A 26,663-nucleotide genomic window follows, 5' to 3' on the forward strand; every position below is an offset into this window, starting at 1 on the left:
TAAGAACCGAACGAGCTTTATCCACCAACACAAATACGCTACGAAGGTCCTTGACCGCTTCAGCGACTACATTCCGTACCCTATAGCAACCCCAGCAGAGCGGAACGTTAAACTCTCCGTAAGCAGTCAGCCTAGTAGTGAGGCAGAGAAAGATGCGATGAAAGATATTCCGTATTGCGAAGCCGTGGGGAGTATCATGTATCTCATGGTAGGCACGAGACCCGACCTGGCATTCTACATGCGTGAGGTCAGCCAATTCCTAGCTAATCCGGGAATGGAGCACTGGAAAGCAGTAGTTAGAGGTCTGAAATATCTATTAGGGACTAAGGCCCACGGTCTTCTTCTTGGTGGATCTCTCGATGTCACACCCGAGAACCTGGGCGACAAGCTGACAGCTTACAGCGACTCTGATTATGTCAACTGCCCCGACACGAGGCGGTCTGTCGGTGGATATGTGACTATGCTTGTGAACAGTTCTATCTCATGGCTTTCGCGCAAACACCACACGGTGGATCTCTCTACAACAGAGGCAGAGTACATCGCTCTGTGTCACTGCATGCATGAGATAATTTTCCTCAAACTGCTCCTCAAAGAGTTAGGTTTTGGCACAACGCAAGCCAATGTTATTCATGAGGACAACCAAAGCTGCATTAACCCTTTCGCGGTAAAAGGATACAGAAAGCGCCCTTTAGATGATTTTCCAAAACACGGTAGAGTGTACCCCCTCTTAAAGGGCGCACCCTGTGCCCTTTTCCACAAGTTCAAGCTAGTAATCAACCTTCTTTTAAAACAAATCATATTTGGTACGCATAGTAATCATCATGTAATCATTGTCTTTACAAATTCGAAGTCATACGCATACATTCTATGTATCCTGCAAATCACCGTAGGTGGCATGTTCCATGAGACACACCGAAAAGGCTCCGTAACTTTGTAAAAGGACGCCAAGAGCGCCCTTTTAGAAGGAAATATCAATGAGTTATATACTATATTTTATTGAGGACACTCGCGAAAGGGTTAAGATCTGCTATAACCCAGAACTACACGGGAGGTCGAAGCACATTCATGTTCGATACTGTTTTGTGCAGGAAAAAGTCGAGCGACACGAGTTCTCCGTCGCCTACTGCAATACCAAAACTATGGTTGCTGATATATTTACTAAAGCTTTAGACAAGCATCAGTTTAGAGAACTAAGGCAAAGCTCAGGATGGAATCCCTTGACGCTTAATTAGCCATTCCGTATAGTGTACGAGAATAACACTAATGCATGAAGCGTGCCTACTCAATTGCGTTCCTTTAGTTTTTTCCCACTGGGTTTTATCTTTTGTTCGCTCAAAGGTTTTCTCCTCACTGAGGTTTCCCTGGTTTTGTACCGAATTATATTAGGCATATGACTCCCCATATCCATGCAGACACAATTTTTTACTGGGAAATGTATTTTCGATAAGGCAAACGTGGTTCCTAATTACCTTAAAGACAATGAAAGGTCGAATACAGGCCACGAAGGTAATCCAGTCCATCGCCGACGCCACTGGCTTGGGCTCCTTCAAGTCGTAGATGCGCTGAACCTTGCCCTTCTTCCTGTCGAGTGGTTAGCAAGCTTGAGAGGCACTTGAGCAGAAGACGGTGAAAGGAAAAGTGAATTCAATTGAGAGTTATGCAAAGCTGCCTAGCCGCCTACCTGCGCGCAGCCCTGGAGTTCGTCCTGTGTCTTACCTTCGTGCAGCTTGATCTCTGAGACGCCTGACCTCCTTGAAGTAGAGAAGATGGCCCTAGATATGATGACGCGGTGTCCAGTGCTACTGTCGGCTGATACTTGTGCCGCACTTCGCTTAAAGCGTAGCACGCTCCGACACTCCCACTCGGCACAAACCAAGCCTCGTGACGAACAAGTTGAACTTGTCTTGAGGCAGCGGCTTGGTGAACAAGTCTGCAACCATGACCGCCGTCGCGCAGTAGCTGATCTGCACAATGTCTTTCTGCACCTGCTCTCGAACCCAGTGGTACCGTAGATCAATGTTCCGCGAACGCTGCGAGACCCCTTTGCCTTCCGCCACATGCTGAGCTGCTTGATTGTCCTCGTGGACAATTATCTTGCCGACGTCAAAACCCAGCTCGAAAAGCAGCTGCTTGAGTCCAATACACTCCTTGATGCCGTGAGCTACAGCGACGTACTCGGATTCGGTAGTCGACAGCGTGACGATCGGCTGTTTCTTGGATCCCCAAGCAATACAGCACCCGTTGAGGAACACGACGAAGCCCGTTGACGACTTCCGCTCCTTTTCGCAGGCAAATGCAGCATCGCAATACACCTCGAGCTGCAGATCGCGCTTGTTCGACTGTCGATACACGAGCCCCATGTCGACAGTAGCCGACTATACGGCCAATCCCGTCCTTCACGGTGCGTGTTGGCTGCTCGGTCTCTTGAGCAACGAGACGTACCGCCGTAGCCAGGTCAGGGCGGCTCACAGTCGATGCGTAGAGTAGTGATCCGACGGCAGGGCGGAATGTTTCGTCGATCAACTCGGAATCATCGATCACTTGGCGGTGGAAGTTACACTCCATCGGGGTGCGCGGCTGCGACTTGTCGTCTCGGCCCATGAAGCGCTTCACCACTGCTGTAGTAAACTTCTGCTGTGAAATCGTCAGCATATCCCCCATGCGACTCCATGACAGCTCCATTCCCACGAAGCTGCTGGAAGCAGTGCACTAGTTGATTGCAAATCGACGGGTGATCTTGGCTTGAAACGAAGCCAGTTCCGACGCAGCGTTGCTGAAAATCAACATACAGGAGAACCACCACAATGCCTTCAGTGGTGCACTTGACTAAGACGCACGTGTCCGACTGACATTGCACAAAGCCAGCGTCGCACAAGAACTTGGTCACGGTCTCATACCAAGCGCGTGAAGCCTGCTTCAATCCATACAGGGCTTTACGCAATCTCCATACCTCGTCCTCGGATTCATTGGTAGGCGGCGTGACGTAGATGGCTTCTGAGAGGTCACTGTTCAGGAACGCAGTTTGCACGTCCAGCTGCAGGTGCTCCCAATTCAGCTGCACGGCAAGAGCAAGGATAGCTCGAATGGAGTCGTGACGGACGACGGGGCTGATTGTCTCCGTGTAGTCCACTCCAAACTGCTGCGTGAAACCCTTCGCCACTAGTCTCGCCTTGTACTTGTCCAATGAGCCATCTGCCAGTGTCTTGCGGCAAAAAAACCATTTGGTTTGCACAGGTCGCACATTGCCTGGGCGAAACACTTCTTCGTATGTGCCGTTCCGCCTCAGACTCTCCAGCTCTTCGTTGATGGCTTGCCTCCACTGCTTGGCATCCGGTCGGGACATGGCTTCCTGCAGTGTCAGCGGGTCCTGAAGCTCACTTACCAGAGCCAGCTCCTGCGTGTTGTGCGACTCCTCGAACTCGAGTCTTCGCACGCTCTTCTTCTTAATGCGAGTGCTGCGACGCACGACCTGCTTCTCCACCCGAGGATCAGCAAGGGACTGCCGCGACTGCTCGCTAGTAGATGATCCACCGCTTTCCATTGCGATGTCTTCTTGGATGGCGTCCAGACCAGTCGGCACTTGATCGCTTGACACCTCCTGTTGCGTCGGCGCTGGCAGGTCTCCGTCCAGCGTGATAGTCTACTCTTCGGAATACTGGACTCGAAGAACGCCGCAGTAAGAGACGCAACGACACTCCCACTGCCTCCGTGACCACTGGGCACCAAACGGTAGCCTCCGCTCTTTTCGTACCCAATAAAGACGCCTTTAGCAGTCTTGGCGTCCAGCTTCTGTCGCTGCGATTTCGGCAACAGCACTTCAGCGTCACAGCCAAACACGCGCATCTTGCTCAATACGGGGGCGTGACCCGTCAGCACCTCAATTGGCGTTTTGCCCGCGAGCACTCTGGACGGGCAGCGGTTTCGGATGTACGCTGCAGTCTTGACAGCGTCGCTCCAGAAGCGCTTGCTCATACCAGCTGCTTGTAGCATGGAGCGTGCCATCTCGACGACAACTCGGTTGCTGCGCTCAACTTTGCCATTCTGCTGCGGGCTGTACGGCGTGCTGAACTCTTGTGCGATCATGTTCTCATTGCTGAATTCTGCAATCTCCCCGCCAATGTACTCCGCGGCGTTGTCACTCTTCAGTACAGCATTGCGCCTCTTACACCGCCACTTTGAGATTAGCGATGCGCTCTCGTAGAGCGCGGAGTTGAGTGGCCGAGCTCTTGTCTTTCACAGGGAATACTGCAGCCAGATGGTACGGCTCGATCATCATGCTCACCATGCCCGTGAAGCCGTCTCGCGACGTTGTCTCCATTGGCCCCACATAGTCAATCGAGATCAGTACTTGGCCACGTTTTAGGTCGCGTGGCTTCTTCGCTGGAAATGGACGACTGGCCAGCTTCCCAGCCGCACACCCTTCATACGGTCGCAGCTGCGTGGTGGTCGTGGCTATACCGCCAGCCTTCAACAGCGTCTTGAGATCTCGCGCGTTTAGGTGTCCGAGCCTGGCGTGCCAGATTGCCAAATCGTCCGATCCACCACCAGACGCGTAGTCGGCTTCAGCACAGTTGCCCGCATTGGGCGTCGATACGACATACAGCCCACTGCTACGGCGTGTTGCAACTAGTTTTGCACCGCCGCTGGAGATCACACACAGCGCATGGTCGAACGTGGCCGTGAGCCCGGCCGCCCCAACCTTGCTTAAGCTGACGAGGTTGCGCTGCAGTCCAGGTACATACAGCACGCTATCCAACGTGCAGAACCCTCCAGTAATCAGCGGCAGGTGAGCCTTTCCGCTGTGAATTGTGGTCAGAGTCGTGCCGCTAGCGGTCGTAACAACGACGCTACTGGTCATCTCGTGCAGGTTCAAAAGGAGACCACTGGTGCCCGTCATGTGGCTCGATGCTCCAGAGTCGATGATCCAGTCAGCTTCGGCCGCTTGCGTGGACACTTGGAACACAAAGCCCGCCTCGGCTTCGTCGTCGCTGTCCTCGCGAGCAGCGGCATTGCCAAAGGCTCCTCCAAATTGCTTCTTCGACTTGGACTCATTCTCGAAGTGGCCGCGCTTCCCACAGTTGTAGCACTTGCCCTTCTTTACTCCTCGTTTCCCGTGCGATGAGGCAGCGAACGCAGCGAACGCATTTCCGCTGCTGACAGCTTGGCTGCCCCCATGCTTGCTCCGTTGACTTTGCGTTGAGCGGCGTCTAGCCTCAGCAGCCGCCTTGATGAGAAGCTCCTCCATCGAGCCGCACGCTTCCAACGCACCAATGTAGCCGTTCCAGTCGGGGCCGAGACTCTGCAAGAAGTTGCTCTTCTTCTCTGCGTCGGACAGCGACACCTTGTAGCAATCCAACTCGGCCAGCATTAGGCGAGTCTGCCGGATGTGCTCCAGCATGTCCCCGCCGGCGTCGATGTACAAGGACATGTACTGTCGCTTGAGAGCTCCAACGGTCGTATCACACACATGACGGTGCGTCCTCTGCAGCGCTTGCAGCATTTCCTGCGGGTGCGTGAGATCGGCGACCAACGCGGCTTGGTCGTCCGTCAGCGCGGACAGGATGATCGTCATGGCGAGCTTCTGCTGAAGCTCCAGTTGATGCAGCGGCCGTTCTCTCTGCTGTAACGGACGATCAGCTTGGCCGGGCTCTTCGTTCGCCAGTTGCAGCGACGTCGGTGCAGGCTTCAGCACAGCGCCCCACACGTCCTTCACTTCCAGATACAGCTGGAGTTGGCGCGCCCAGACGCGATAGCCTGAGCCGTCGAACTTGCGAAGCTTGGTCGTGAAGGCAGTCGTGGTATTGGAACTCATAACCTGTCGAGTGGTTAGCAAGCTTGAGAGGCACTTGAGCGGAAGACGGTGAAAGGAAAAGTGAATTCAATTGAGAGTTATGCAAAGCTGCCTAGCCGCCTACCTGCGCGCAGCCCTGGAGTTCGTCCTGTGTCTTACCTTCGTGCAGCTTGATCTCTGAGACGCCTGACCTCCTTGACGTAGAGAAGATGGCCCTAGATATGATGACGCGGTGTCCAGTGCTACTGTCGGCTGATACTTGTGCCGCACTTCGCTTAAAGCGTAGCACGCTCCGACACTTCCCTTGGACGCTTAGCACGAACGCGTGCCCCACTAGACTGTGGTGGTAGGCAACAACGAAGTAAAGTCCGTTGTAGAGAGGCACTTCCTCCAGCACACGTGCTCCACGCCGTCCAGCAATAGTGAAGTTGTCCTTGTCGATGGCCTTGAAGATGAAATCCCGGCCAGCATCCCTGAGGCGGCGCAGGAACCGTAGCACCACCTTCCACGAAGTGCCCACTGTGAGGTCCACACCATGCTCTCGGAGTTCATCAGCCACAAACGTGTCGATATCATCTTGCGTGACGATGTCCGGGCGTCCGGCAAGCTCGACCGCACGCTTCAGTGCATTGAACATGCACAGGCCACGAGCGTCAGCACCAATTGCACGCTTGCCGAACTCGTCGTTGGGCCAGAAGTCCTTGAACTTCTCCTCGCCGGACTCCTTCCAGCGATCCACGAGGTCCACCTCGTTGGTGAAGCCACAGTCCAAAAGCTGCTGAAGAGGCTCCCAAGTAGCGTCGGTTGACGAGCAGACGGCTGAGCTAAAGCACACAGTACTCTTGACCACGAGGAGAATTGCGGTGGTCGTTGATACGGGCCACCCTCCAGGTCGTTTTCGTAGTTGCATAGTCCGCTGTTACCGCCACCTGCTTGCTGCTGTAATACGTACCGTATATTGGGTAATACACGTCACCATCTGACGATTCATCAGTGTCAGAAGTGCCCAGTTCGATGACTGTATCTTCACATTCGGTGGCTGCATCCTGTTCGGTGGCACGAGGTACATGCGTACGTGCCGCTACACGCTGGTCTGTTGCAGCAGTCTGGGCTCTACGAGATGCCTTGCCAGTCCTACCAGCAGCCCTCTTGACCACCGGGTGATGCACGCCTCCATCGACAGCACGGCTTGCAAGTTCCGTTAAGATCTGAGCTGCAGCCTGGTCGGTGGTGCGAGATGTTGAACCCATGTCACTAAGGTCCCCCGGTATATAATGCCACGAGAACAATGTGCCGTGGCAGCGGCTACATGCTCCCTCGACGTAGCGCCACTGCGCGAGCCGCACGGCGCAACACTGCTTGCTGCGGGCGCTGTCTCCAAAGACTCTGCAGCAGCCTCGGCCATGGCTGCTTGGAGGGCCCCTGCGAGCGGCCCACCAACAGCCTTCCTCGCCTTGGCTCCAGCGGCTTTCTTCAGCTTCTTCTCCTTGGCCCCCGCGGCCTTCGTCACCCCGGCCCCCACGGCCTCACACCCTCCGGTCGCCGTGGTCGCTGCCTCCACGCTGGACTTGGCACCAGCACCTTGGTTCTCCTTGCGAGCAGCTGCCCGCTTCCGCTTGCGCTCTCGAATCTTAGCTGCAGTGCCGAGCTTCCTTTTCTCCAGGCCTTTCGGCGCTGAGGACGGCGTGCCCGGCACCAGTGCTGCTGACTGCGCTGTCTTCAAGAGTGTCGCCATGGCCTGCCCGTGAAGTCCTTCTTCCCAACACAGTAGGGCTGAGTGGGTTAAGTCGGAGCAGCTAGCTCAGGGGCTTCCTTGGTAGACGACTCTTTGAAGACTGAGGCGTTTGTAACGAGACTCTCCAGAGACCTGTAATATTACATGCCTTCGGGTATGTGCCAATCATATGCAAAGATGCAGGGAGGCTGTCAATGTTTGCACCCTTTACATAGTGGCACATAGTACCAACTACCTCTGGAAGCGGATGATCTGATACAAAAGGTCCCTTCAAAGCTGTTAGTCAAGGAGTAACTATGCTGTATAGTCTGTAGCAGTGTAGTTTTGCTGGAACCAACCATCTAAACTCTGCTGCTGGCAGTGCACCATCTCTAATCTAACTCACTTCGTCTTTTGACGACTCCTCCACACTCCTCTCCTCCTAGTCTCTCCGTTAACCTCGCAACACCAAATATGTCCCCGTTTGCGTCGTGTTTGCTACAATCGATGATACCGACCAAAATCATCACATCTGAGTGCTAAATACATGGCTACGCTCACTTTTTGTACATGCTGGCTAGTGACCGTGCCGCGGTGCGGCCAGTCAGCTCATTAGACAGCAGTAGCAAACAATGCGTAAGGTGCACGTACAATCAACTTGGGTGGTAGTAAACACTCAGCCTCTTCCGCTGCTCTGCTGTCCACGGCTTGGGCGCGCTGACGCAGAGCTTGAGAGCAGCATGAGTGGTGATTGGGAATTGTACCAAAATAATGGTACGTTTCATTTGCGCTCGACGCAATTTGTGGAGACGAATTTGACGTCTCCACAAATTACGACGGATTTGCTACGAGAAATACGCCACGTTTATGACCGTAGCAAATATCGAGATTGTGTGGGTTTTGGTAGAGCTCCATTGGTGGTTCATGTGAACTCTATGCCTCCGCAGTGTACATTGTACACGTGCATTTAGTGTTGATTTGACATGCCGCAAAGCTGCTTGGATTTGGATCTAGTTGAAGTTCGACTTCAACGTCCCTCTTATGAGGACGTCGAGGACGTCTAATCTCTTCAAGTATGTTTTTCCACCGTTTGCTGGGAATTGGATCAGGCTGAGTTAGCTATCTTAAACTTGGCTCACCTGCAGGACCAAGCGAATATCGCTTCAAGCAGTCGGAGAGCCGAGGCCATTGGACGTTGTACGCTACACTGTACCGCAGCGAGATCATGTTCGACTTTGTGGTGTGTAGAACAAATCGACGTGAAAGCTCACGCAGTGTGAGTCACACTACGGTTTTTCTCAAGTGTTGATTGTCGGGCTCGAAGACCTCAGGTGTATGGGTCCTATGTAGATCAAGTTTGGCTTCCAAATGAGCTACCAGCAACAGTTCACATCGATTTTTTGTCAGGAGCTTCCACCCCTCGATTCTCCATGAGCGAGACCAACTGAGCTGCTAGTAAAGCTATGGTGCTGCTTCACAGCTTTTTAAACTTCATTACTCTGACACGTAGCTGCTTCAAGCTGCTACATCTAGCGCGTGCGAATAATGGTGCTGCCATCTCCTGTTTAGATGTAACGTTAGCGAGTACAGATAAACCTGGCGCACCCGATAGCACCCGTGGACGACGGTCATATTGGGTATAGCAATATTATCGGGTATGCAAGTAGGGTATAAAAGTACTACAGTACTAAAATGTATTCAAGCTTGACCTCCACAGTAGACACCTTTTGCCCACGTAATTTACGCCTTTTCGAGCACACGTTTCCGCACAAAATACGGGAAAGTCATTCGGTAAAATTGCAGAACGACATACTGCTTATCATGATATACCTTTGGCATATAATGTTTTTATGGAAACAGTACTCAAATTAATTTATCGAGTTTCAATAGTAATTTTACGAGTCGTACAAATAGACGGCATGCGCATCAACCGCACGACCTCGGCAGCGCCGCTGTGCTTGTATCGAGGTGAAGCCGAACGAGGAGTATTATGCTCACTTGTCCTTGATCATAGAAGATGAAATTTGACGTGTTGCAGCCGTCGTTAAAGGCAAGATCTTCCCGGTCAGTTGGTCTAAACATATTTTTCTACTGCCACACAGTTATTATATAGTTCCATATCTGACCGCAAGACGATCAAAAACTCGTTGTAGGCCTCATAACCAACAGCTTGGCTCTGAACAGGCTTCTGGGTATCCCATTTAATAGCATCCCTTAACGCACTTGGTGCAGAACGTGATTTTGTGCTGGATGAGCTGTTCGTCAAGCGCGATAAAGCTGACCCGCTTGTGAATCTTGCATGAGTAGTACACACGCATGACGTACATGCTGCAGAGTAGTGTACTCTGCAAATATGTTCGAGGTTTTGACAATACACCAACGATATGTATATATTGCCAACGCGTCCGTTGTTTGCTGCTCTAAGTAGTACTAGGGCTCCGCGAAGGCTACTATAGGAGGATTTTGGTATAAGAAGTTTTATACTTGAAAATGCTAATGTTTATTTCTAGTGCTACTACAGTCCGCCTCAATCGTTCTCTTTACTTCAATTCGTTCACTGCTCGAATATACGTACTGAATTATACCAGTGTCGTCGGTTGCACACCGGTTGGACATGCCCACGCATATAAACCGCATCACTGGGGCCATACCGGTTTCAAGAAAATATACCAGTTAGATGTCAAGAGGGGTCATCGTTTGACTTGCCTGTACCACGATAGCAGCACTAACGTTTCTTCCTATCCCAGTATAAGTCTACGTTCACACCAAAAGCCCTTCAAGGAAACTGCACGCGGTACCGGTTGTCAAATCGATCTTTCAAGTACGCCGTAAGGCGTATTAGCTAGAAAAAATATTTTTCAAGGAGAACAGATTTGGTCCTCGTGCCAGTCAGCTTTTACATTTCCGAGTGGCTGCATGATGAACGGATGAAAATCGTCTGACTCTACGAACACGTTAAGCTTAGCTGAAATCAATCGCAAACAAGGCGGAAACGCTAGTGTTTGCTGTAAGGCGGAGCTTGTGCATAGACGATGGGGTTCAAGACCCTCACCTTCTTAGAACGCGTGACGAAAGACCCATTCCGGGTAGATGGAGCTGGTCCTGGACCGAGTGTCAACGCTGGAGCATCCACGAGAGTTTCTTCATCTGTCCGATGTACACGTAGTTCGAGGCTCCCCGGTGTCAATACTGAAGGTTTTTACTTTTATGTTGTTGAGGTTTTGCGGGAAAACGCTCGGAATACTCAGGACGAGATCAGCACCAACCCGACTTCCTCTCGCCACCTCGGACGACTCCAGCTACAGTGTAAACGCTTGATTCTAGCGCCAGGGGCCATCAACTAGAGCTGGAAAGCTCGCGTGGTACTTAACCACGCTGCTGGCCTCGATTCCCTGTCGAAGATTGATATTCGTACCTAATTGAATATATGTGGGCAAAAAGTGTCGTTGGCAACTTTACAATTTACAAAACTCAGGGAGGCATCAGAATCCGTAAAATACGTGAGCAAAAGGTGTCTAATACAAAGCTGGTGACGACGACAAACACGTACTGCAGCTTGGTCATCATTTGCAACGCTTGGGCAGCGCCCTTGGGCTATGGCTTAGCGCACGAGATCGCAAAATGGACCTGCGCGCTTCGCTTTATAAGCTTATGGTGCGCAATCGAAGTCATCGTGATTTGAGTTGAAATCTAGATAATCGTCACATGCAAATACCCCCTTGTCCGTACAAAGATCAATGGAAGTCTTCACGTACGTGTTCTCGGTGCAGCCTTGCTACATGCAAGCACACGAATAGCTGGTCATGCATCTTTGCCGTGTGCACTATTCCAGAGTGGAGGCCGATTGAGACGATATCCCTCTGCTCGATCTCAGAGATACCTCTCGTTCTGCAAGCCGTCGTTGCCACGCGACAAGGTTTGCCTCGCGGCTGTCCAGTTCGCGACGTCGACTCTCATACTCGTTGCTCTGACGTTGAAGCCGAGTCCGCTCTGCAGCTAGTTCAGCTTGTTCTTGACATTCTCCTCTCTCGATCATCCAGTCGCTGCATCCTAGTGCGATAACCATCCATGCGTGGAATTATGCCACTGTCGAGATCAAGTACGGCCACAGCAACCCCCTAGACTTTTCTTGAAGATCCCGCGCCAAGAATGCGTCTTGTACGCTTGTCGGTATACGACAGAGGAGGGCGGTACTGGGGTCTGGGACACTGGAGGTTGAGGAGACCTGGGGCGTGGGGCCAAGCGCAGTAGATCGTAGAGTTGGTCGAAGTGCGGCAACCAAGCACCACCGTCGCGTTAAAAACACAGCCTTCGTAATTTAAAGGGTCTGATTGTCCGAAAATATTATATATAAGTCTACAAAGTAACGAACCCTAGAGCCCATGCATAATGGAAAATCTTTAACCCTTTCGCGATGATCGCGATGATCGTATACCTCTAGTCTTTATGAATCGCCCACGTGAATGTTGACCCTGTCGGCGACGCGTCCATCTTCGCGCAACCTGCGATTTCAAGTAATTTAAACTGTAATTTATTAGGTGTGTTTTTCTTGGGATATCCTGGGATAAATGATTGTTAGACCGATTTTACAGGACATTGGCAGGACTTGATAATGAGTAGATATTTGCCAATGGGAGCGAAGAAGGAAGAACAAACCGGCCAATCAGTAACTGCTCTGCTTACGCCGTTTGCGATGGCAGCAGCCCAGCTTAGCTGTCATACCCCGCAATGTCGCTATGTGTTGCGGTACGTTGATGCTGTCAGCGCATGCAATGAACGTTTTAACAGCGTCCTCAACGCTTTGACGGGCACGCCACAGTCCGGTACGCTTTGCTCTGTCCTCAACTATGGTCATCAGATAGCGTACATCATTAATTTTGTAACAGGTAGCGGTGTGGTCATGCCAGACGGTGAGCAATGTGGACGCTGGAGTGCTGAACGCGGCGGTGGTTATAGATCCCAAGCGGCAACGACAACCCCAAGTGGCAACGATGCGGACAACCGCACACGAAGGATCTTCGGGCTAGGTCTAGCGGATATTTACCCAGACGAGAGCAAGTGGGGGCGCCAGCAGCCATTGCAGCAGCGCGCGACGTGCTGTCCAGCGAAGACGAACTGACGGACGTTGACGCCCTGGTGAACGACGACGAGTTGCTGTTGGTCGATGACGAGTTGTTAGACGAACGAGCTGCCGGGTGGGGACGAGCTGTCGGGCGAGAACGAGTTCACGCATGAGGACGAGATGTCGGACGATGACGAGCTGCAGAAGGACGACGACGAGCTGCAGCAGGATGATGAGGTGCTGACGGACGATGCCAGGCTGTCGGACGAGAACGAGCTGCCGGACGAGGATGAGATGTCGGGCGATAACAAGCAGCTCGGACGAGAACGAGCTGGGGGTCGAGAACAAGCCGCAGAACGGCGAGGGCGAGTAGCAGGACGAGAACGAGCTGCTGCTTGTTGTACTGAGGTTAATAAATAGGGGCGTAAATCCCGGGTGCTTTGCGGTGGTCCACAGGTGTTGATACACCAACGCTCCCTAGCCTCGCTGCGAACGCAGGGGCCCCGAGATGGGCCTTGTTGGCGATGACTCAGACAATGAAGCCGCCGTAGGAGTTTTGGTACACTGCTCGCGACCGGTATTGCTCTTGATCTCGCTAACTTTTCTCGCTAGCTGGTCCCAATCGATCGATTGAGGGGGGAGTAATATGGATTTTTGAATACTGACGCGGGCAGGAAATATGTCAACTGGCACTTTTACTGACTCTATACTAAATCCCTGTTTATGAGTTGATTATTTGTCTTTGCAAAATACCGGACACGAAGTCCTGCATTTCTAGGAATACAGAGTGTCATGTCCTACAATTTCTGGAGAATGAAACTTTTCATTTAACCCATGGCTAATCGACACAAGCCGAATTCATTTTCATCTCTTCCTGCGCGCGGAGCAGCGACGAGCACGGCAGCTCACTGCAGTTGCAACACGCAGGCATGCCGGAGCAGGAGCTGTCCGTTCTGCGCATCTACTGAGGGGACAACGACGAGAGACTCACTCCTCTCACCAGCACCAGAGTCGGGCTGTGTAGTCTGGACGAAGCACGTAGGAAGGCCACTTGTCACTGAGTTGGAAAAACCAAAAGTGAGCGAGTCCAGTTGTGTTGCATCGGGGAAGCCCGCAGGCGAAAACCCCCTTTCGGTACTCAGTGACTACTGCGGCTTACCTTGTAAGCGAAGGAGGACCAACGGTGGCCGCAATCCAATCTCAGAAAGCTCCGCAGAGACTTTCCAGGATTCCTTCATAGTCACAACCACTCACAACTACATGTAGAGATCTTCTTATTCATTAGCATCTAACTGGTATGACACTACACCAACGGCCTATCGGGAGAAATGAATGCAGCCAGAAAATTGGTCCTGCACCAGACAAAATGTCCTGCAAATTTAGGACCGCTTGCAGGACGTATTCAACGATTTCTGGCTAAGAGACCTGCGTGCACCGCGCGCCGAAGTATCGTGGCTGAAGAATGATCATGACGGTTTTGTTTACCCAAGCGTTTGATGCGTCAACAATACGGATTGATGGAGGTTCGGAATGTTTAATGCTACCGTCACCACAAGGACCATTTTACACAGCCGACATGATCGTTCGTTCATACAGCAGATCGGTGTCCACTTTTGTTTAGTGGTGACCACTTAACGAAACATGACGGGTATGTTTTGCGGCTTACTACATCACTACGCATTCTCACAACACGGTAATACTTCAGTTCTACTAACTTATTTGTACAGGGGCACACAACGTGAAGGTGCTTCGGCTGTTCATATCCAGCCGAGGACACCAGTGTCATTTCTTCTGGCGCATTTGCAGCGACACCCGTAATTGGAGGCGGCCCAGCAGTCTTCCGCCCAGGGTCAATGGCACGCACACTTCGCGCTTCTTGGCCATGCCCTCGGCGCAGAACGTACCGTGGCCGAAATGCATCTCCGACGAGAATGACGAGGAGGAGCCCACAGAGCTGCCGTGCGGTGTCGGTGAGCACGTTGATGCGATGGAGGTTACGCTGGTGTGTGGCGAAGGGGAGCAGCTACCCCCAAGCAACCGCGACGCCGAAGAAGTCTTGGACATGGAACGCCCCCGACTCAGCGAGCGCAGCATTACGGCCACGTGCTTGCGCCCCATGCCCCCCGCTAGCGTATGGTACCGTAGCCCACCATTGACGAACTCATGCCACTTCAAAGTGTGGAAGTTGGAAGTGGGGGTGATGGTGGATGCAAAGCCCATGCCGCCAGTATTGGTGCTCTCGCTTCCACCAAACGTCAAGTGTTCCGCCACCTCATGCAGCTTTCGCTGTGGCGCGAAGACATCTTCGCAGGGAAGTGGGAAGAGGAAACCGAACTGCACGTGCTCAGCTCGATCAAAGAGCGCCGAGTCCACGGCGTCGATCCAGTGGATAGAGCGGAACTCGATACGAAGGCGGAGCTCGCACGCGCCTGGAACGTCTTTCATTCTGGAAGCGGCAAACGATCCCTCTGCGCGGAGGATCATGGGGTTGGCGTCTGTCGAGTTGGCGTTCCACAAGGCATCTTCCGCCAAGAGGGACGCAGAGGACGTCTTCTGCGATGCGAGTAGCGCCACCTCGAAGCACGCTGACACTGGTTTGTGGTCCGACGAGGTTACAGCCTCGCATGAATCATACGAGAGGCACCGGAGGGAATCCTGCATGCCAGCTAGCGAACTGTAGAAGACGCGGTCCGTGTAGGACGGTACTCGATAGCCGCCGTGGGTTGCGACGAGAGAATAATTCTGCTGAAACGTGTCTGCATCGAGTGGTTCGCGCAGTGCCTTCCCTCGGATACGGCGAAATGTCGGGAAGAAATTGATCTCGTTCTCCTGGAAGCCGTGGAAAATCTGTTGCGAGCGACACAACTGGTAGAGCTCGTCGTGCTCCTCGACCAGTGTCCGAAGTAAGAACGGCGCCGAACTACTGCCGCTGTTGCTTGCTGCCGTTCCAGTGCGCGCTCTGACGTACCGGTGGCTCCTTCGTGCTGTCACAATCGGTGTCGGGCTCTGCACTTTGGGAGTTACGCACTGTCGAAAGTCGCCCTCGCCCGTTTGAGGAGATTGCTCGCTCCTCGACGTTTGAAGCATAGCTGGCGAGCACGGCGATGATAGACACATTGTGTAAATGTCCTCCGGTGTATGATGCTGTTCTGTTCCAGCATTCACGAGTAGCTCGAGCATCTCTATCGGTGTTGCACCCTTGCGTGTCATTCGGTAGTTGAAGTCGCCGAGGATAAAGCTGTGGTGGTGTAGCTGGGAGAACCCGAATCCGTAATCCTCTTCGTCAAGGTACAATTGCTGAAGGATCTCCATAGCATCTTGGTTGCGCCGCTGTACTTTGGACGGAGGCTGATGCGCCTCCATCGTCGCTTCTTCGGACACTGAGGCTTTGTTACCTCCACTATCTCCACCGCTGCTCCGTGCAACGCTTCCACCGTGATTAAGTAAGCTGAGGTCGCCGGAGGAATCGCCATTGCCGCCTTTTAAAACGGAGTTCGAACTCTTCTTTCGTTTGGCACGCTTCAAGCTGGACGAGTCGGACGCCAAATGACACGTCACGAACGCGAAAGACGTATCATCGAACCGGAACGACATGCCCACTGCGCCTTTGTTCGACGCACGGCCGAAAAGCAACAGGGACTTCCCACGAAAGACTTCCTGAGCATTTTTGTTGCTGCTCTGTCTGTGCGGCATACGAAAGCGACCCGATGCTACCGCGGTGGCTCGTACAAAAATACAGAGTGCAATGTAGCCGTGATAGCCCAGCGCTGTAGCTCGTTTGCCAATTTCGCGGGAGTAGTGCACGTATTTGCTGGTAGATCCCGAGACGAGGTGGCGCAAGATCTTGATCTGTAAGTCTGCGAGATCCATGCACTCTTGCACACCAATAACGTAGACATCCTGTCCTAATGGAATCCAGTCGTGCTATGACATACATACGAAAGCGTTAGATGCCAGCGTTCTTGCGAAAATACCTCTTCAACCTCAGCATATTTACCAGCTCATGTTCATGAACGTCCTTTTCGCCCATGTTGAAGGTGGACGCGAAGATTGCAATCTTCTTTGGCTCCACTGGCGGTGGCGGTGGTGCATGATGCAACGTAAACCGCTTCTGTAAACGCTGCTGCCAACTCCGGTACGTGTAGCTGTGTTCATCGTGGATCCCGAAAGCCTTGCGAGAATGGGTGTTCCTACTGGGATTTGAGTCCCCACTGTCCGACTCGTAGGATACTTTGCGGCCCGACGGGGTCAATGCTGTTCCGATCCTCGCAGACGCGCACACCACCGCCTCATTGTCGTCATTCGTCCCTGTAGTTCGCTTCTTGACAACGTATCCACCTGGAATACTCTCAGTCGGCGAAGATACGCTTTCGGCCTCGCAATCACGGGGCAACGGCGCGTCTTTCGTTCTTCTGCGGCAGATTCCACCGTACACGATCGAGTTGGAGAATCCGTTGAGGTCTTGTATCACCTGCATAGCGAGACCGACGTTCACACTCTCGAGGCCCCCAGCCTCGAAAACTTTGCAAAACAATTTCCACAAAGAGAACGCCACGTCAACGTCGTTTCTTTCGACGCCCTTCAATAGCAGGCTGCAGACTTACTGCGATAAATCATCATTGGTGTGCGGTGGACGATGAACACGACAATGTAGAGCAGGAGTTTACGCCGAATCAGCATGGAAGAGGTGTCTGCCTCCACGGTATCGTGCCTGCAACGATAGAAAATAACAGTAACAGGCACGCCGTCCACACACAACAAGTCAGAGCAATACTTGGATACTCAAGACCATCGCATTCGTACCGAGCGACGCGCTGCTTCATGTTGAAGTGGATGAGCGCCAGCAGGACGAAGTTGAAGACGATCATGAGCAGATAGAAGAGGTAGAAGTTGAGGAACATGTAGCGGATCTCGTCCAACCAGCAGTAGAACGTCGCGTCGCCATACTTGTTCGCTGCAACCAACAGCACAAACAACACGCACAACCGCCTCACGTCAGCACCTTCCACTATACCCCCACAAATAACAATCTCCCTGTGTCCCTACTCATTAAGTGGAAGACAACAAAACCCGCGCCGGGCACCACTGCAACGGCCAGGAAAAGTGGAAATCTTCTTTGTCGCGTGGCGTCCGACTCGCCTCCGGCGATCCACCGGTAGAGGTTGTAGGCCATGCAGCAGATCCAGCTGCAGCTGGCCAGATTGGCAGCTTGGATCACGGCGGCCTGGGTTCGACACAGCGCGCGGTCGTGAATGACGCTGCGCCCCACCGCGCGCGCGGCCACCGTGACCAGGTCGAAGAGCGCCAGCACGAGCACGAGCTTGTCCATGAAGTCCATGCGCGCGCGCGGGCCGCGGCGTCGGTACTGCTGCGGCAGCTGCGCCTGCGCGGCCGCGTCCTGGCGCCGCGGCTTGCCGCAGCCGAAGTGCGCGAGCACGTACAGCGTGCCGGCCACCGACAGCGCGCAGGACAAGTAGCCGGCCAGCTGCAGCCGCGCCTCCTCCGCATCCGAGAGCGCCGCGCCGAGGCCCGCGTCGAGGGTGGCGCCGCTCATGCCAGCGAGGGGCGCGGGGGTTCCGGGGCCTGGCCGTGGCGCGTAATGACGGTGAGCGTCGAGGTCTTGCCGGCCGAGTGCCATTCTGGCCCGCCGGCGTGGACAGCCCTCTATCGGTACGGAGAGTGGGAGCACCGGCGTCGCGCGCGCTGATTGGCCAGGACGTTGAAGAGAGTCGGAACAAGCCGAGATGGATACATCCACGGCGTCCGGCGCAAGGGGCCGCTCCGAGCTTCCTTTCTCGCCGGACGCGACCGACGCCCGTGTTCGTTATCGAGGCGGCTGCTGACAGCGGATAGCCTCGAGTTGGTAGTCGCGGTGGCGTGAGACCCGGCGCGCGACGAGAGCGCGCCTCACGTCCGGAGCAAATCGAGTACGGCTTCGACGTTGCTGCTGGGTGACGTGCAGTGCAGACAGTGTGGACGCTGAGTCAGTGCGGCGACTGCAACTCGCGTGCCGGCCGAACGGGTGGCTCTGTGACAGCCTTTCACGCCATAGAGCCCGGTCGTCGTACTGTGGTCGGCTCGAACAGCGCGCTGCGATGGGGGAGCTATAATAGTACCTGCTCAGCATTGTGCACAACATGGCAGCAGATAACACGTTGGTCAACAGCGCTTGATTCACTTACAAGGCTAAGAACTAGTAGCAGTGAGTCTACTCGCGAGACGACATGCAGCGCTGCCACACTGGTCGAATTTCAGTTCGGTGCGAGCCGTGCGACTGCGTGCAGCAGACTTCACGCTTCATCCAGCTTGCTCTGATCGAATCAACCAGAGTCCAGAGCGCTCTGAGGTCGCTGCGTGTAGATAGAAGAACACATCGACGGGATTTGGGAGCGGGCTTAGTCCAGCACAAAGTGGCCACCGTGGCCCAGTGCGAAGTTGCTGAGCGTGTCCATGTCGGCGTCGTGCTCGCGGTTGATCTCGCGCACGAGGTCCTTGATAGAAAGCATGCCGGTCAAGTCGCCGTCGCCGTTAATGACGGGCAGGTGGCGGACGTCCTGCACACACACAAGCAAACAGAAAATCCATCGTTAGAAGAAGAACACTGCTGGCATCCCGGTGGGTTCTCGTTGCACGTACGCTCGAGAGCATCTTCGACATGAGCTGGTTCGGGGTTTCGCTCTCCCCGGCGACAATGAGCCGGGCTCGGTGCGTCATAATCTGGCCCACGAGGGTGTTCTTCGCGGTGAGCCCCTGGAGCTCCACCTTCTTCAGGTAGTCGCGCTCCGTGACCACGCCCACGAACTTGCCGCCCTCGCCGCTGACGGCGAGGCAGCCCAGGTTGATGCCGGCCATGCGCGTGATCGCCTCGAACACGGTGGCCTTCTCGGGGATGATGAAGTTCACGCCGTTGTAGCACGACTTCTCCATCATGTCCTTCGCGAGCCCCTTGGTGTACACACTGCGGCTCGAGGCGGACAGCGCGAAGGCGCCGGCGCGCTTGGTCAGCAGGCGGGAGGCGGGGATGAGGGTCATGTTGATAGCAGGCACGAGGTGAATGGAGGTGTGAGCGGAGACAGCAGAGCTTCTGACTTCTTGACGTGGGGCTGGAGTCCTTCACGATCTGATCCTGGGCGGTAAAAATAAGGATACGTTTCCCCCTCAATTCGCACCGTTTCGATTTATATATAGACGTTTGTATGAATGCAAGTTAGAGGGGTTTCTGAAGCACCGGAGTGGTTGCGACTTCAACCTCAAGGAAGGCGAAAGGAAACTTCAGAACATCGACGCGCCTACGTGACGCTGCAGAGCTCGCGATCTTCCAGCAGGACCACACACAGAGAGATGAAGTCGGGGCGGGCACCCACCGCCAGCAGCAGCTCCAGGCCGGCCACCCAGCGAGCGCAGCCCCCAAAGCAGGACTGGCGGATCTCCTTTGGGTTCTGGATCGAGCTCGATGCGCTGTATCACGCGTACCCACCGCCGCCGAAGCCTCGCTGCCCGGCACTGCCGCATGACTCAGCCCCAGAATGGTATTCGACAGCTACGAGGTCTTGGTAGACGCAATGACGTAACAGCGGTCGCAATTGCACTGCAGGAAGAAGAGACTCGTTCCGGATGACATTGAGCGATTTCTTGGCAACCCCGCGGCAACTGCTTGCCTTCGTGCGGTCACTAGCAACATCCAAGCTGACGCTGTTAACGGGTTCACCAACTTTATCATCAGCGTAGGTTGTCTTGCGACTGAAAAGTGTGTACTGCTTGTCATATTGACGATTGACACTGACCAGGGCGGGAGTAGCATGGGCAAGTCCACATTTGCGGGCATCCTCCGGAGGACGCTGCTGTCCTTGACAACTGACGTGCCTTGCCGGTTTGCAACTCTTAATGCTAGCGGAATAGCGTAATGCTCTTTCCCCGAACATGCTGTGTGCGCTGTGAGCATCTGAGCTAACAACTCGTGCCGTGGTCTTTTAGGGAAAAATCGCTACTAAGCAAGTTAGAAGACGCTGTGAAGAGGCTGGACGCTTCAAAGACCGGTGCACCGTCATACCTAACAATCGAGCACTTCGAAAGGTACTGTTAGTGAGTATCTATTCATGATCTGGCTTGATAAAGCTAACAATTTCTTGGTTGCAGCGTGACCCCGAGCGTACAGCAGCACTTCTTCGTGCCGCTGCTCGCTGACGCAAACGCCAAGCGAGTTTTTGTGATTTTGCTCGTGCGTCCTGATGCAAACAAGCTCGCGGAGCAGATCAAAGCCCAGGCAATGAAAGTGCATCTCCACAGTCTGTCTGCGAACCTCGTGAGAACAAAGTTGTTGCTGATTTGCCAGCAAGAGCGGGTGCGAAAGTGTTTATTGCGCGTTTACCGCGTTGATTGAACCATGTCTCATTCGCGTGTTCAAATTTGCCTCTCTAGATTGGTTATACTCGAGAAGGGCTTGAAGAACTTGCCAAGCTCTGCTCTTTCAAGTTGATGCCATGCCTAGAGAAGATGCATGAAATCTTCCTCAAGCAATATCTTATAAGTGAAGCGAACGTGGTCAAAGTGAGTCAGCCGACATCCAGCACAGCTGGTCCTCCGGGGCTGTCACCTTTCCCGCTTTCAATTCTGCGGATGAGTGAGCCTCTTCGCCGCTGCCCCAAGTGCACACTACTACCGCCATGTTCGCACTTGCCGCTGGAAAAGCTGTACGCCAAGATTGACCAAGCACGAGCTTCGTACCCAGAAAATGGAAACAAACGTGTAAGCAGTATCGGTGAGTCTGGGAATGCAGCTTCGGATATTGCAGCCACAGCTACATCAGAGCGCGTCATTTGTCCTTCGTTCGGCCGGCGTGGGATTTGCACAAATATCCAGAAATTAGGGCGGTGTCGCTACGCACATCCGTTGGATCTTCACACGATTGATACGACCACACTGATTCCCCGATGTCGTTCTCACACCTTGCCATTACCGTGTGTGCACTGCAGTAACGCCGAACAACAGAAGGTGGATACTCGAAAGGAACTTGCAGCTTGTGAGCAACTGAAACGTGAACTATTACGCTGTCGTCAAGCACTTGCGGACCTGGAGACTCAGCGGTACCTGTTCGCTCGCGATCGAGGCAAAACAGCCAAGTGGGGTGGCGCAAAGAAAGCGGCGGACGAGCAGCTTGCGCGAATGGACGCGAAATTGAACTCCGCCCATGACAATATCAATCGGCTAGAACAAGACTTGTCCTCTCGCCAGGAAACGCTGGACAAGTTGCAAGATGCGATCGTCCATGGGCGCAGCAAAGGCCTTGGCAAGGGCCACGGTCGAATTGAAGGCAAACCAGAGGAGAAACAGCGAACTAAGTCGACTGTCGTCGTAGCTGTGTAACTTTCTTACTACAACATTTAACCCCTTTAACCTCCGTTACTCGATGGGTTACCTGATACGAATTGCAGCTGGCGCGGGTCCGCACCATTCCGTTGCTGCTGCAGTTGGCGCTGTGCTCGAGCATCCGCCCGCTTTTTCTGCTCGAGAGCCAATGCATCGGCGAATTCGTGCAACGGAAGACCATGCGGATCAAATACATCCGGGGGGAAATTGGACTGCAGCTCGTCGATGCCGAAATACTCGACCACCTTTTCCAGGATGTACGGGTTGCGCACCTCCTTCTTGTCCTGCAGCGTCGTCTGGAAGTCCTGGCCGCGTTCTCGCTGGACGCGCAGGAACCGCTCGATGCGTTGTTGCGTCTCGTCGTCATCGGCTAGAGGCGTGGCTGCCGGCGGTATGCCAGCACGCAAAAGCATTGCCTCGTCGTCTCCGTCGTCCATAGGCGCGTCCGGTCCAGTGGTCACTGCAGTTGATACATTGGCATCGACAGTGTTTTCGGCAGGCTTGGCTGGTAATTCGTCGGATTTAGCGGCGGTTTGCGCTACTGGGGCTTCGACTGTAGATGGAGCAGGAGCAGCAACGACTGAAGATTCAACCTTGGCCGGTGGGGCGGTGCGTGCACGGTCGTCCTCCTCGTCCGACGACGATGAGCCGTACTCGAGTCCCAGCAAGTTCATCGTTGTTTGTTATTTGCGTGCACCACACAACGACCACTCTTAAATGTAGCCATGTGCACGAAACGACGCGAGCAATAGCATGACATTATCTCTCCGCCATGGCGCTCGATCGGATGCGCGAGCAGCGCGCGATGAAGCTGCTGGACGCGCTTCAAGACGACCTGCGAGCTCAAATGCGGCTTGAGAAGGACGAGTTGGGTCGGAATGGCGAGAACAAGAGAGCTAGTGTGCGACGGAAGGCGAGGATCGCTCGACTTTCGGACCCAAACGAGCGCGAGCGGATCTGGAGTCGCGAACAATTACCTTCGTACGAGGTGGAACATGCAATACCGACGAGTATACCGACGAGTGGAATATGTTTTCTGAGTAAACTCACAGTTTCTCTGTGTTTGTGAAAAGGGTGTTGCAATTCGCAGTCTTCCGAAGAAGCGCGAGTTCTGGCGTGAAGTCGACGTGTCTGTATGGCGCAAGGCCGAGTTGGACGCTGCATGCACATTGCTCGATCTCCCTGTAAGCGGCAAGAAATTGGAACTCGTTGCTCGCATCCAGGACTGGGTCCATGAGCCTGAAATTCTCGCTCGTCTGGAAGAGCAGCGGCTGCTTGAGCTGCAACAAGACGCGATTTTAGGTCAGTGGATGTGTACTCGCCAGCAACAACATCTGCTAACATTTGATGTTGTCTGATGTTCTCAAGCTTCTGGGCGGGTGTTTGCGTTCGGGGCCAATTCCAACGGAGAGTTAGGTTTGGGCCACCGCCGTGCCTGCGAAATACCAACGGAAATCGAAAGCTTTCGAGGTGGCCACGTCACTCACGTTTACACAGTAAGTACCCTGGACTCGTGACTGGGTGCCGTTGTGCGTAACCTCTTTGGTATCATTGCCACTACAGGGCTTTGATGCCAACTTCGCGTTTGCCCGAACCGAAGATGGCCAAGTGTTCGCATGGGGCGGTGCTGGGCATGCCATTTTCGACGAGGCCGCTACGAAGCCTGACAGAGCGAAAGCTCAGCAGCAAGAGCAAGAAGATCAACACAAGCGCAACTCGGAGACCGAGAACTCAGCTTGTGGTGAAGGTCGTGGTTCATGCTTCTTGTTTCCTAGATTGATTTCGAGCATAACCAACAAACGCGTGGTACATCTTGCTTGCGGTCGAACAAATGGACATATCGCGATGACAAGCGACAAAGGAGAATGCTTCACATGGGGAAGAGGAGAGTATGGCGAGTTGGGAGCGTCTGAGTATGGTAGTAAGCCCACCACAGAAGAGCCGATACGCGTCGAAACATTGTGCAAGTTTCACGTGGCTACTGTGAGCGTGGGCAACACGCACACCGCAGCTATCACGGACAAAGGAAAGGTATACGCGTGGGGTAGTTGCTGGAGCGGTCAGCTCGGGTTGGGAGAGGCAAAACGTGCGGGAGTCAAAGACAAACGTTTGCAGCTATGCTTTCCGATTCCTACTATTGTCGAAGCACTTCAACACAAACGGATCACGCGAGTCTCCTGCGGAGCTGTGCATACCGCTGTGGTGTCCGCAGACGGACAGCTCTTCACCTTCGGTTGTGGCGATGGAGGGCGATTGGGACTCGGTAGCAACGAGGATTCGTTCCACCCGCAGTTAGTAAGCGCGCTGGAGAAGTGTGTAGTGCTGGATGTGTGTTGCGGCAGTTGGCATACGCTCTGTATCGCCCGTGATCGAGACGAAATATTTCCAGTTCGAGCGCCTCGAAGGGTCCTAGGCTCACCCGCTTCAACCAGCAGCGATAGCACCGGCGGCTTCGTGTACAGCTTCGGGAGCGGTCTTCAAGGACAGGTCAGTCTCGAAAAGCTAGTGTTGCGTCTCACAGCCGTGTCTCTCTTGCTGACAGCCTAGTGAGTTGATGTACTGCGTAGCTTGGCCTGGGAAAGCAGAAGCTCGCGGCTCTACCAAGTACGTTCACCGCTCTTCCGTCATAGCTCTTCACCTCACTGACACCAGCGTTTTCTCAATTGCAGCCTGCATTCCAGCGCTGCGGCATCGCCACGTTCGCTGCCGCTCTATCGCCTCATCTTCCCACCACAGCTGCGCCTTGGCTGTCGACGGCAACCTGTACACGTGGGGCCAGACCGCCTCGGGCTGCCTGGGACGGAAGGGCTCCGAGGTCGGCGCGACGGATCTGCCCGATCCGGGCGTCGTGGACCGCGGCAGCTTCCGCAACTACGGCGTGGGGCCCATCGTCTCCATCGCGGCGGGGCACGGCTTCACGTTGTTCGCCACGGGCCCCTGGGACTCCCAGGCTGGGAGCCGCGCGAAGCAGCAGTTCCAGCTGCAGACGACCGTCAACCGCAGGCCTGGAGTTGAAGCAGGTGCCACGCCACAGGAAAAATCATAGAGGGTCCTAGAGGGAGCATACAAAAACCAAGTGACAACCTTGAAATCCCCGTCCACGCACAGGATTGGACAAACACCAAAGTACGTTTGGTTTGGTCTTGGCTCGGCTCACTTCCACTTCCGCCGCCTCCTCGTCAGATCGATCCATCGCGACCGCCACGATGCAGAGCGCCCCGTCCTCGTCGCAGGGCAACATGGTCGACACGGGCGTGTACCGCTACGAGCGCAATCGCGCGAGCCACGAGTTCTTCTCGCCGGGGCCACACGCCACCACGCGCACGGCCACGGCGCCGTCAGCCATCTTCAACCTCGTGAGCACCATCATCGGCGGCGGCATCCTGTCGCTGCCCTTCGCCTTCGACAAGTGCGGCATCGTGGTGGCGCTCGTGTTCATGGTCATCGCCGCCTCCGCCTCCACCTTCAGCCTCTACGTGATCGTCAGCTGCAGCCGCCGCGGACGCGCCGCCTCCTACGAAGAAGTCGTGCGCAAGGCGCTCGGCGCTCGGGCCGGCCGCGTCACCGTCGTGCTGCTCGTGCTGCTCACGTTCCTCACGCTCGTGGCGTACGTCATCCTCACCAAGGACCTGGTGGGCTCTCTGGGCGCGCGCTTCCTCTACAACCGGCCGGTCACCGAGGCGGAGCAGAACGTCCTGACGATTTGCTGCGTGCTGCTCGTGTCGCCGGCGCTGCTGGCGCGCTCTATGGACGCGCTGCGCTTCACCTCCATCTTCAGCCTCGTGTCGGTGTTGGTGCTGGCCATCGCCATTACGGTCCGAGCCGTGGGCACGACGTTCAAGCGTGAAGAAACCATTGAAGTCGAGGCAGAGCCGCAGATCCCCATCAAGATGGTCCCCGACAGCTGGGCAGACGCCGCCTACGCCTTCCCCATCATCTCCGTGTCGTTCCTCTGCCACTTCAACGTGCTGCCGGTGTATCGCGAGCTGCACAAGCCCACGCGCCACCGTCTCAAAAAGATCGTGGCGTCGACGATGTTCTCGACGTGGCTGTTCTACATCCTCGTCGGAATCATGGGCTACCTCTTTGCGTTCCGGCAGCAGGGCGGCGTCCAAGGTGACATTCTCAACAACTTCAGCGACAACGACCCGCTGGTGAACCTCGGACGCCTCGGTCTGCTGGTCACCATTCAGCTGAGCTTGCCGCTGATCATCCAGCCTTGCCGCGCCAACCTGCTCCGGCTGGCCAAAATCATCCGCAGCTTCATCCGCGGCCGTGCCAAAGTTTACGATGCCCCGGACTCTTCCGACTCGGATAACGAAGAAGAGGCTCCTGCAGGAGAGGGGACTGCGCTGCTGCCTACCAGCGCCAATGGAACCAGCATCATCAATGCCGCGTCCTCATCTCCACGGAGACTCAAGTCGACCGTCGTGCACGTGCTGCTCACTGTTGCCATCATGGCCAGTGTCATCACGATCGCGCTGCTGTCACCCGGCGTGGCTGTTGTGTGGAACCTCATGGGCTCCACCGTTGGCCTCCTGATCTCGTACGTCCTGCCGTGCGTGTCCTACGTGTGCATTAGGCGCGAGAAGCCCAACACGGACCGTCGCAAGCTCACTGCCTGGATCATCCTAGCGATCAGCTCCGTCGTGTGCGCCGTGTGCACGATCCAGGCGTTTGTGTCCGTCTTCAGTCCATAGGCTAAGTAATACAATTAGATAGAAATGAAT

The 26,663-nt window shown here is 54.5% G+C and overlaps 7 protein-coding genes across 7 annotated transcripts; 3 read left to right on the plus strand and 4 right to left on the minus strand.

The window, feature by feature from the left end:
• Positions 1-1,469: 1,469 nt before the first annotated feature.
• PHYSODRAFT_449039 (hypothetical protein) lies at positions 1,470-6,584 on the minus strand (the record flags this gene model as incomplete). Its single annotated transcript, XM_009531440.1, has 2 exons — positions 1,470-1,562; positions 6,081-6,584. Coding segments are annotated over 2 exons (597 nt in total), but the record flags the coding sequence as incomplete, so codon positions are not given.
• Positions 6,585-12,233: 5,649 nt separating this feature from the next.
• PHYSODRAFT_263025 (hypothetical protein) lies at positions 12,234-12,940 on the plus strand (the record flags this gene model as incomplete). Its single annotated transcript, XM_009531441.1, is given in 5 exon segments — positions 12,234-12,251; positions 12,294-12,328; positions 12,554-12,665; positions 12,685-12,872; positions 12,892-12,940. 5 exon segments carry the CDS (start codon positions 12,234-12,236, stop codon positions 12,938-12,940), a joined length of 402 nt encoding a protein of 133 aa, XP_009529736.1.
• A 1,409-nt stretch (positions 12,941-14,349) lies between these two features.
• PHYSODRAFT_316101 (hypothetical protein) lies at positions 14,350-18,121 on the minus strand (the record flags this gene model as incomplete). Its single annotated transcript, XM_009531442.1, has 6 exons — positions 14,350-14,487; positions 14,518-16,491; positions 16,565-16,979; positions 17,168-17,278; positions 17,371-17,521; positions 17,614-18,121. The coding sequence occupies 6 exons, from the start codon at positions 18,119-18,121 to the stop codon at positions 14,350-14,352; spliced, it is 3,297 nt and encodes a 1,098-aa protein (XP_009529737.1).
• Positions 18,122-18,836: 715 nt separating this feature from the next.
• On the minus strand, positions 18,837-19,675 carry PHYSODRAFT_286413 (hypothetical protein). Its single transcript, XM_009531443.1, has 2 exons — positions 19,204-19,675; positions 18,837-19,121 (listed from the first exon to the last, which is right to left on the minus strand). Exons 1-2 carry the CDS (start codon positions 19,597-19,599, stop codon positions 18,963-18,965), a joined length of 555 nt encoding a protein of 184 aa, XP_009529738.1. The 5' UTR covers positions 19,600-19,675; the 3' UTR covers positions 18,837-18,962.
• Positions 19,676-19,908: 233 nt separating this feature from the next.
• PHYSODRAFT_316099 (hypothetical protein) lies at positions 19,909-21,930 on the plus strand (the record flags this gene model as incomplete). The annotated part of the gene is made up of 8 exons (XM_009531444.1): positions 19,909-20,096; positions 20,162-20,291; positions 20,355-20,467; positions 20,542-20,640; positions 20,704-20,908; positions 20,986-21,325; positions 21,434-21,437; positions 21,540-21,930. 8 exons carry the CDS (start codon positions 19,909-19,911, stop codon positions 21,928-21,930), a joined length of 1,470 nt encoding a protein of 489 aa, XP_009529739.1.
• Positions 21,931-21,956: 26 nt separating this feature from the next.
• PHYSODRAFT_505477 (hypothetical protein) lies at positions 21,957-22,370 on the minus strand (the record flags this gene model as incomplete). The annotated part of the gene is made up of 1 exon (XM_009531445.1): positions 21,957-22,370. The coding sequence occupies one exon, from the start codon at positions 22,368-22,370 to the stop codon at positions 21,957-21,959; it is 414 nt and encodes a 137-aa protein (XP_009529740.1).
• Positions 22,371-22,705: 335 nt separating this feature from the next.
• On the plus strand, positions 22,706-26,633 carry PHYSODRAFT_509419 (hypothetical protein; the record flags this gene model as incomplete). The annotated part of the gene is made up of 10 exons (XM_009531446.1): positions 22,706-22,921; positions 22,986-23,245; positions 23,396-23,429; positions 23,497-23,541; positions 23,617-23,683; positions 23,819-23,977; positions 24,254-24,420; positions 24,501-24,541; positions 24,670-24,925; positions 25,146-26,633. 10 exons carry the CDS (start codon positions 22,706-22,708, stop codon positions 26,631-26,633), a joined length of 2,733 nt encoding a protein of 910 aa, XP_009529741.1.
• Positions 26,634-26,663: the final 30 nt, after the last annotated feature.

This window comes from Phytophthora sojae (assembly GCF_000149755.1).
Source record: "Phytophthora sojae unplaced genomic scaffold PHYSOscaffold_5, whole genome shotgun sequence".
Classification (NCBI taxonomy): Eukaryota; Oomycota; class Peronosporomycetes; order Peronosporales; family Peronosporaceae; genus Phytophthora; species Phytophthora sojae.

Bases quoted from the DNA above. Each gene is read 5' to 3' on its own strand.
- PHYSODRAFT_286413 (XM_009531443.1), bottom strand. From the start codon at position 19,599: ATGACCCTCATCCCCGCCTCCCGCCTGCTGACCAAGCGCGCCGGCGCC. The intron at 19,122-19,203 runs GTACGTGCAACG...GTGTGTGTGCAG, and splicing joins TGTCGAAGATGCTCTCGAGC to GACGTCCGCCACCTGCCCGT.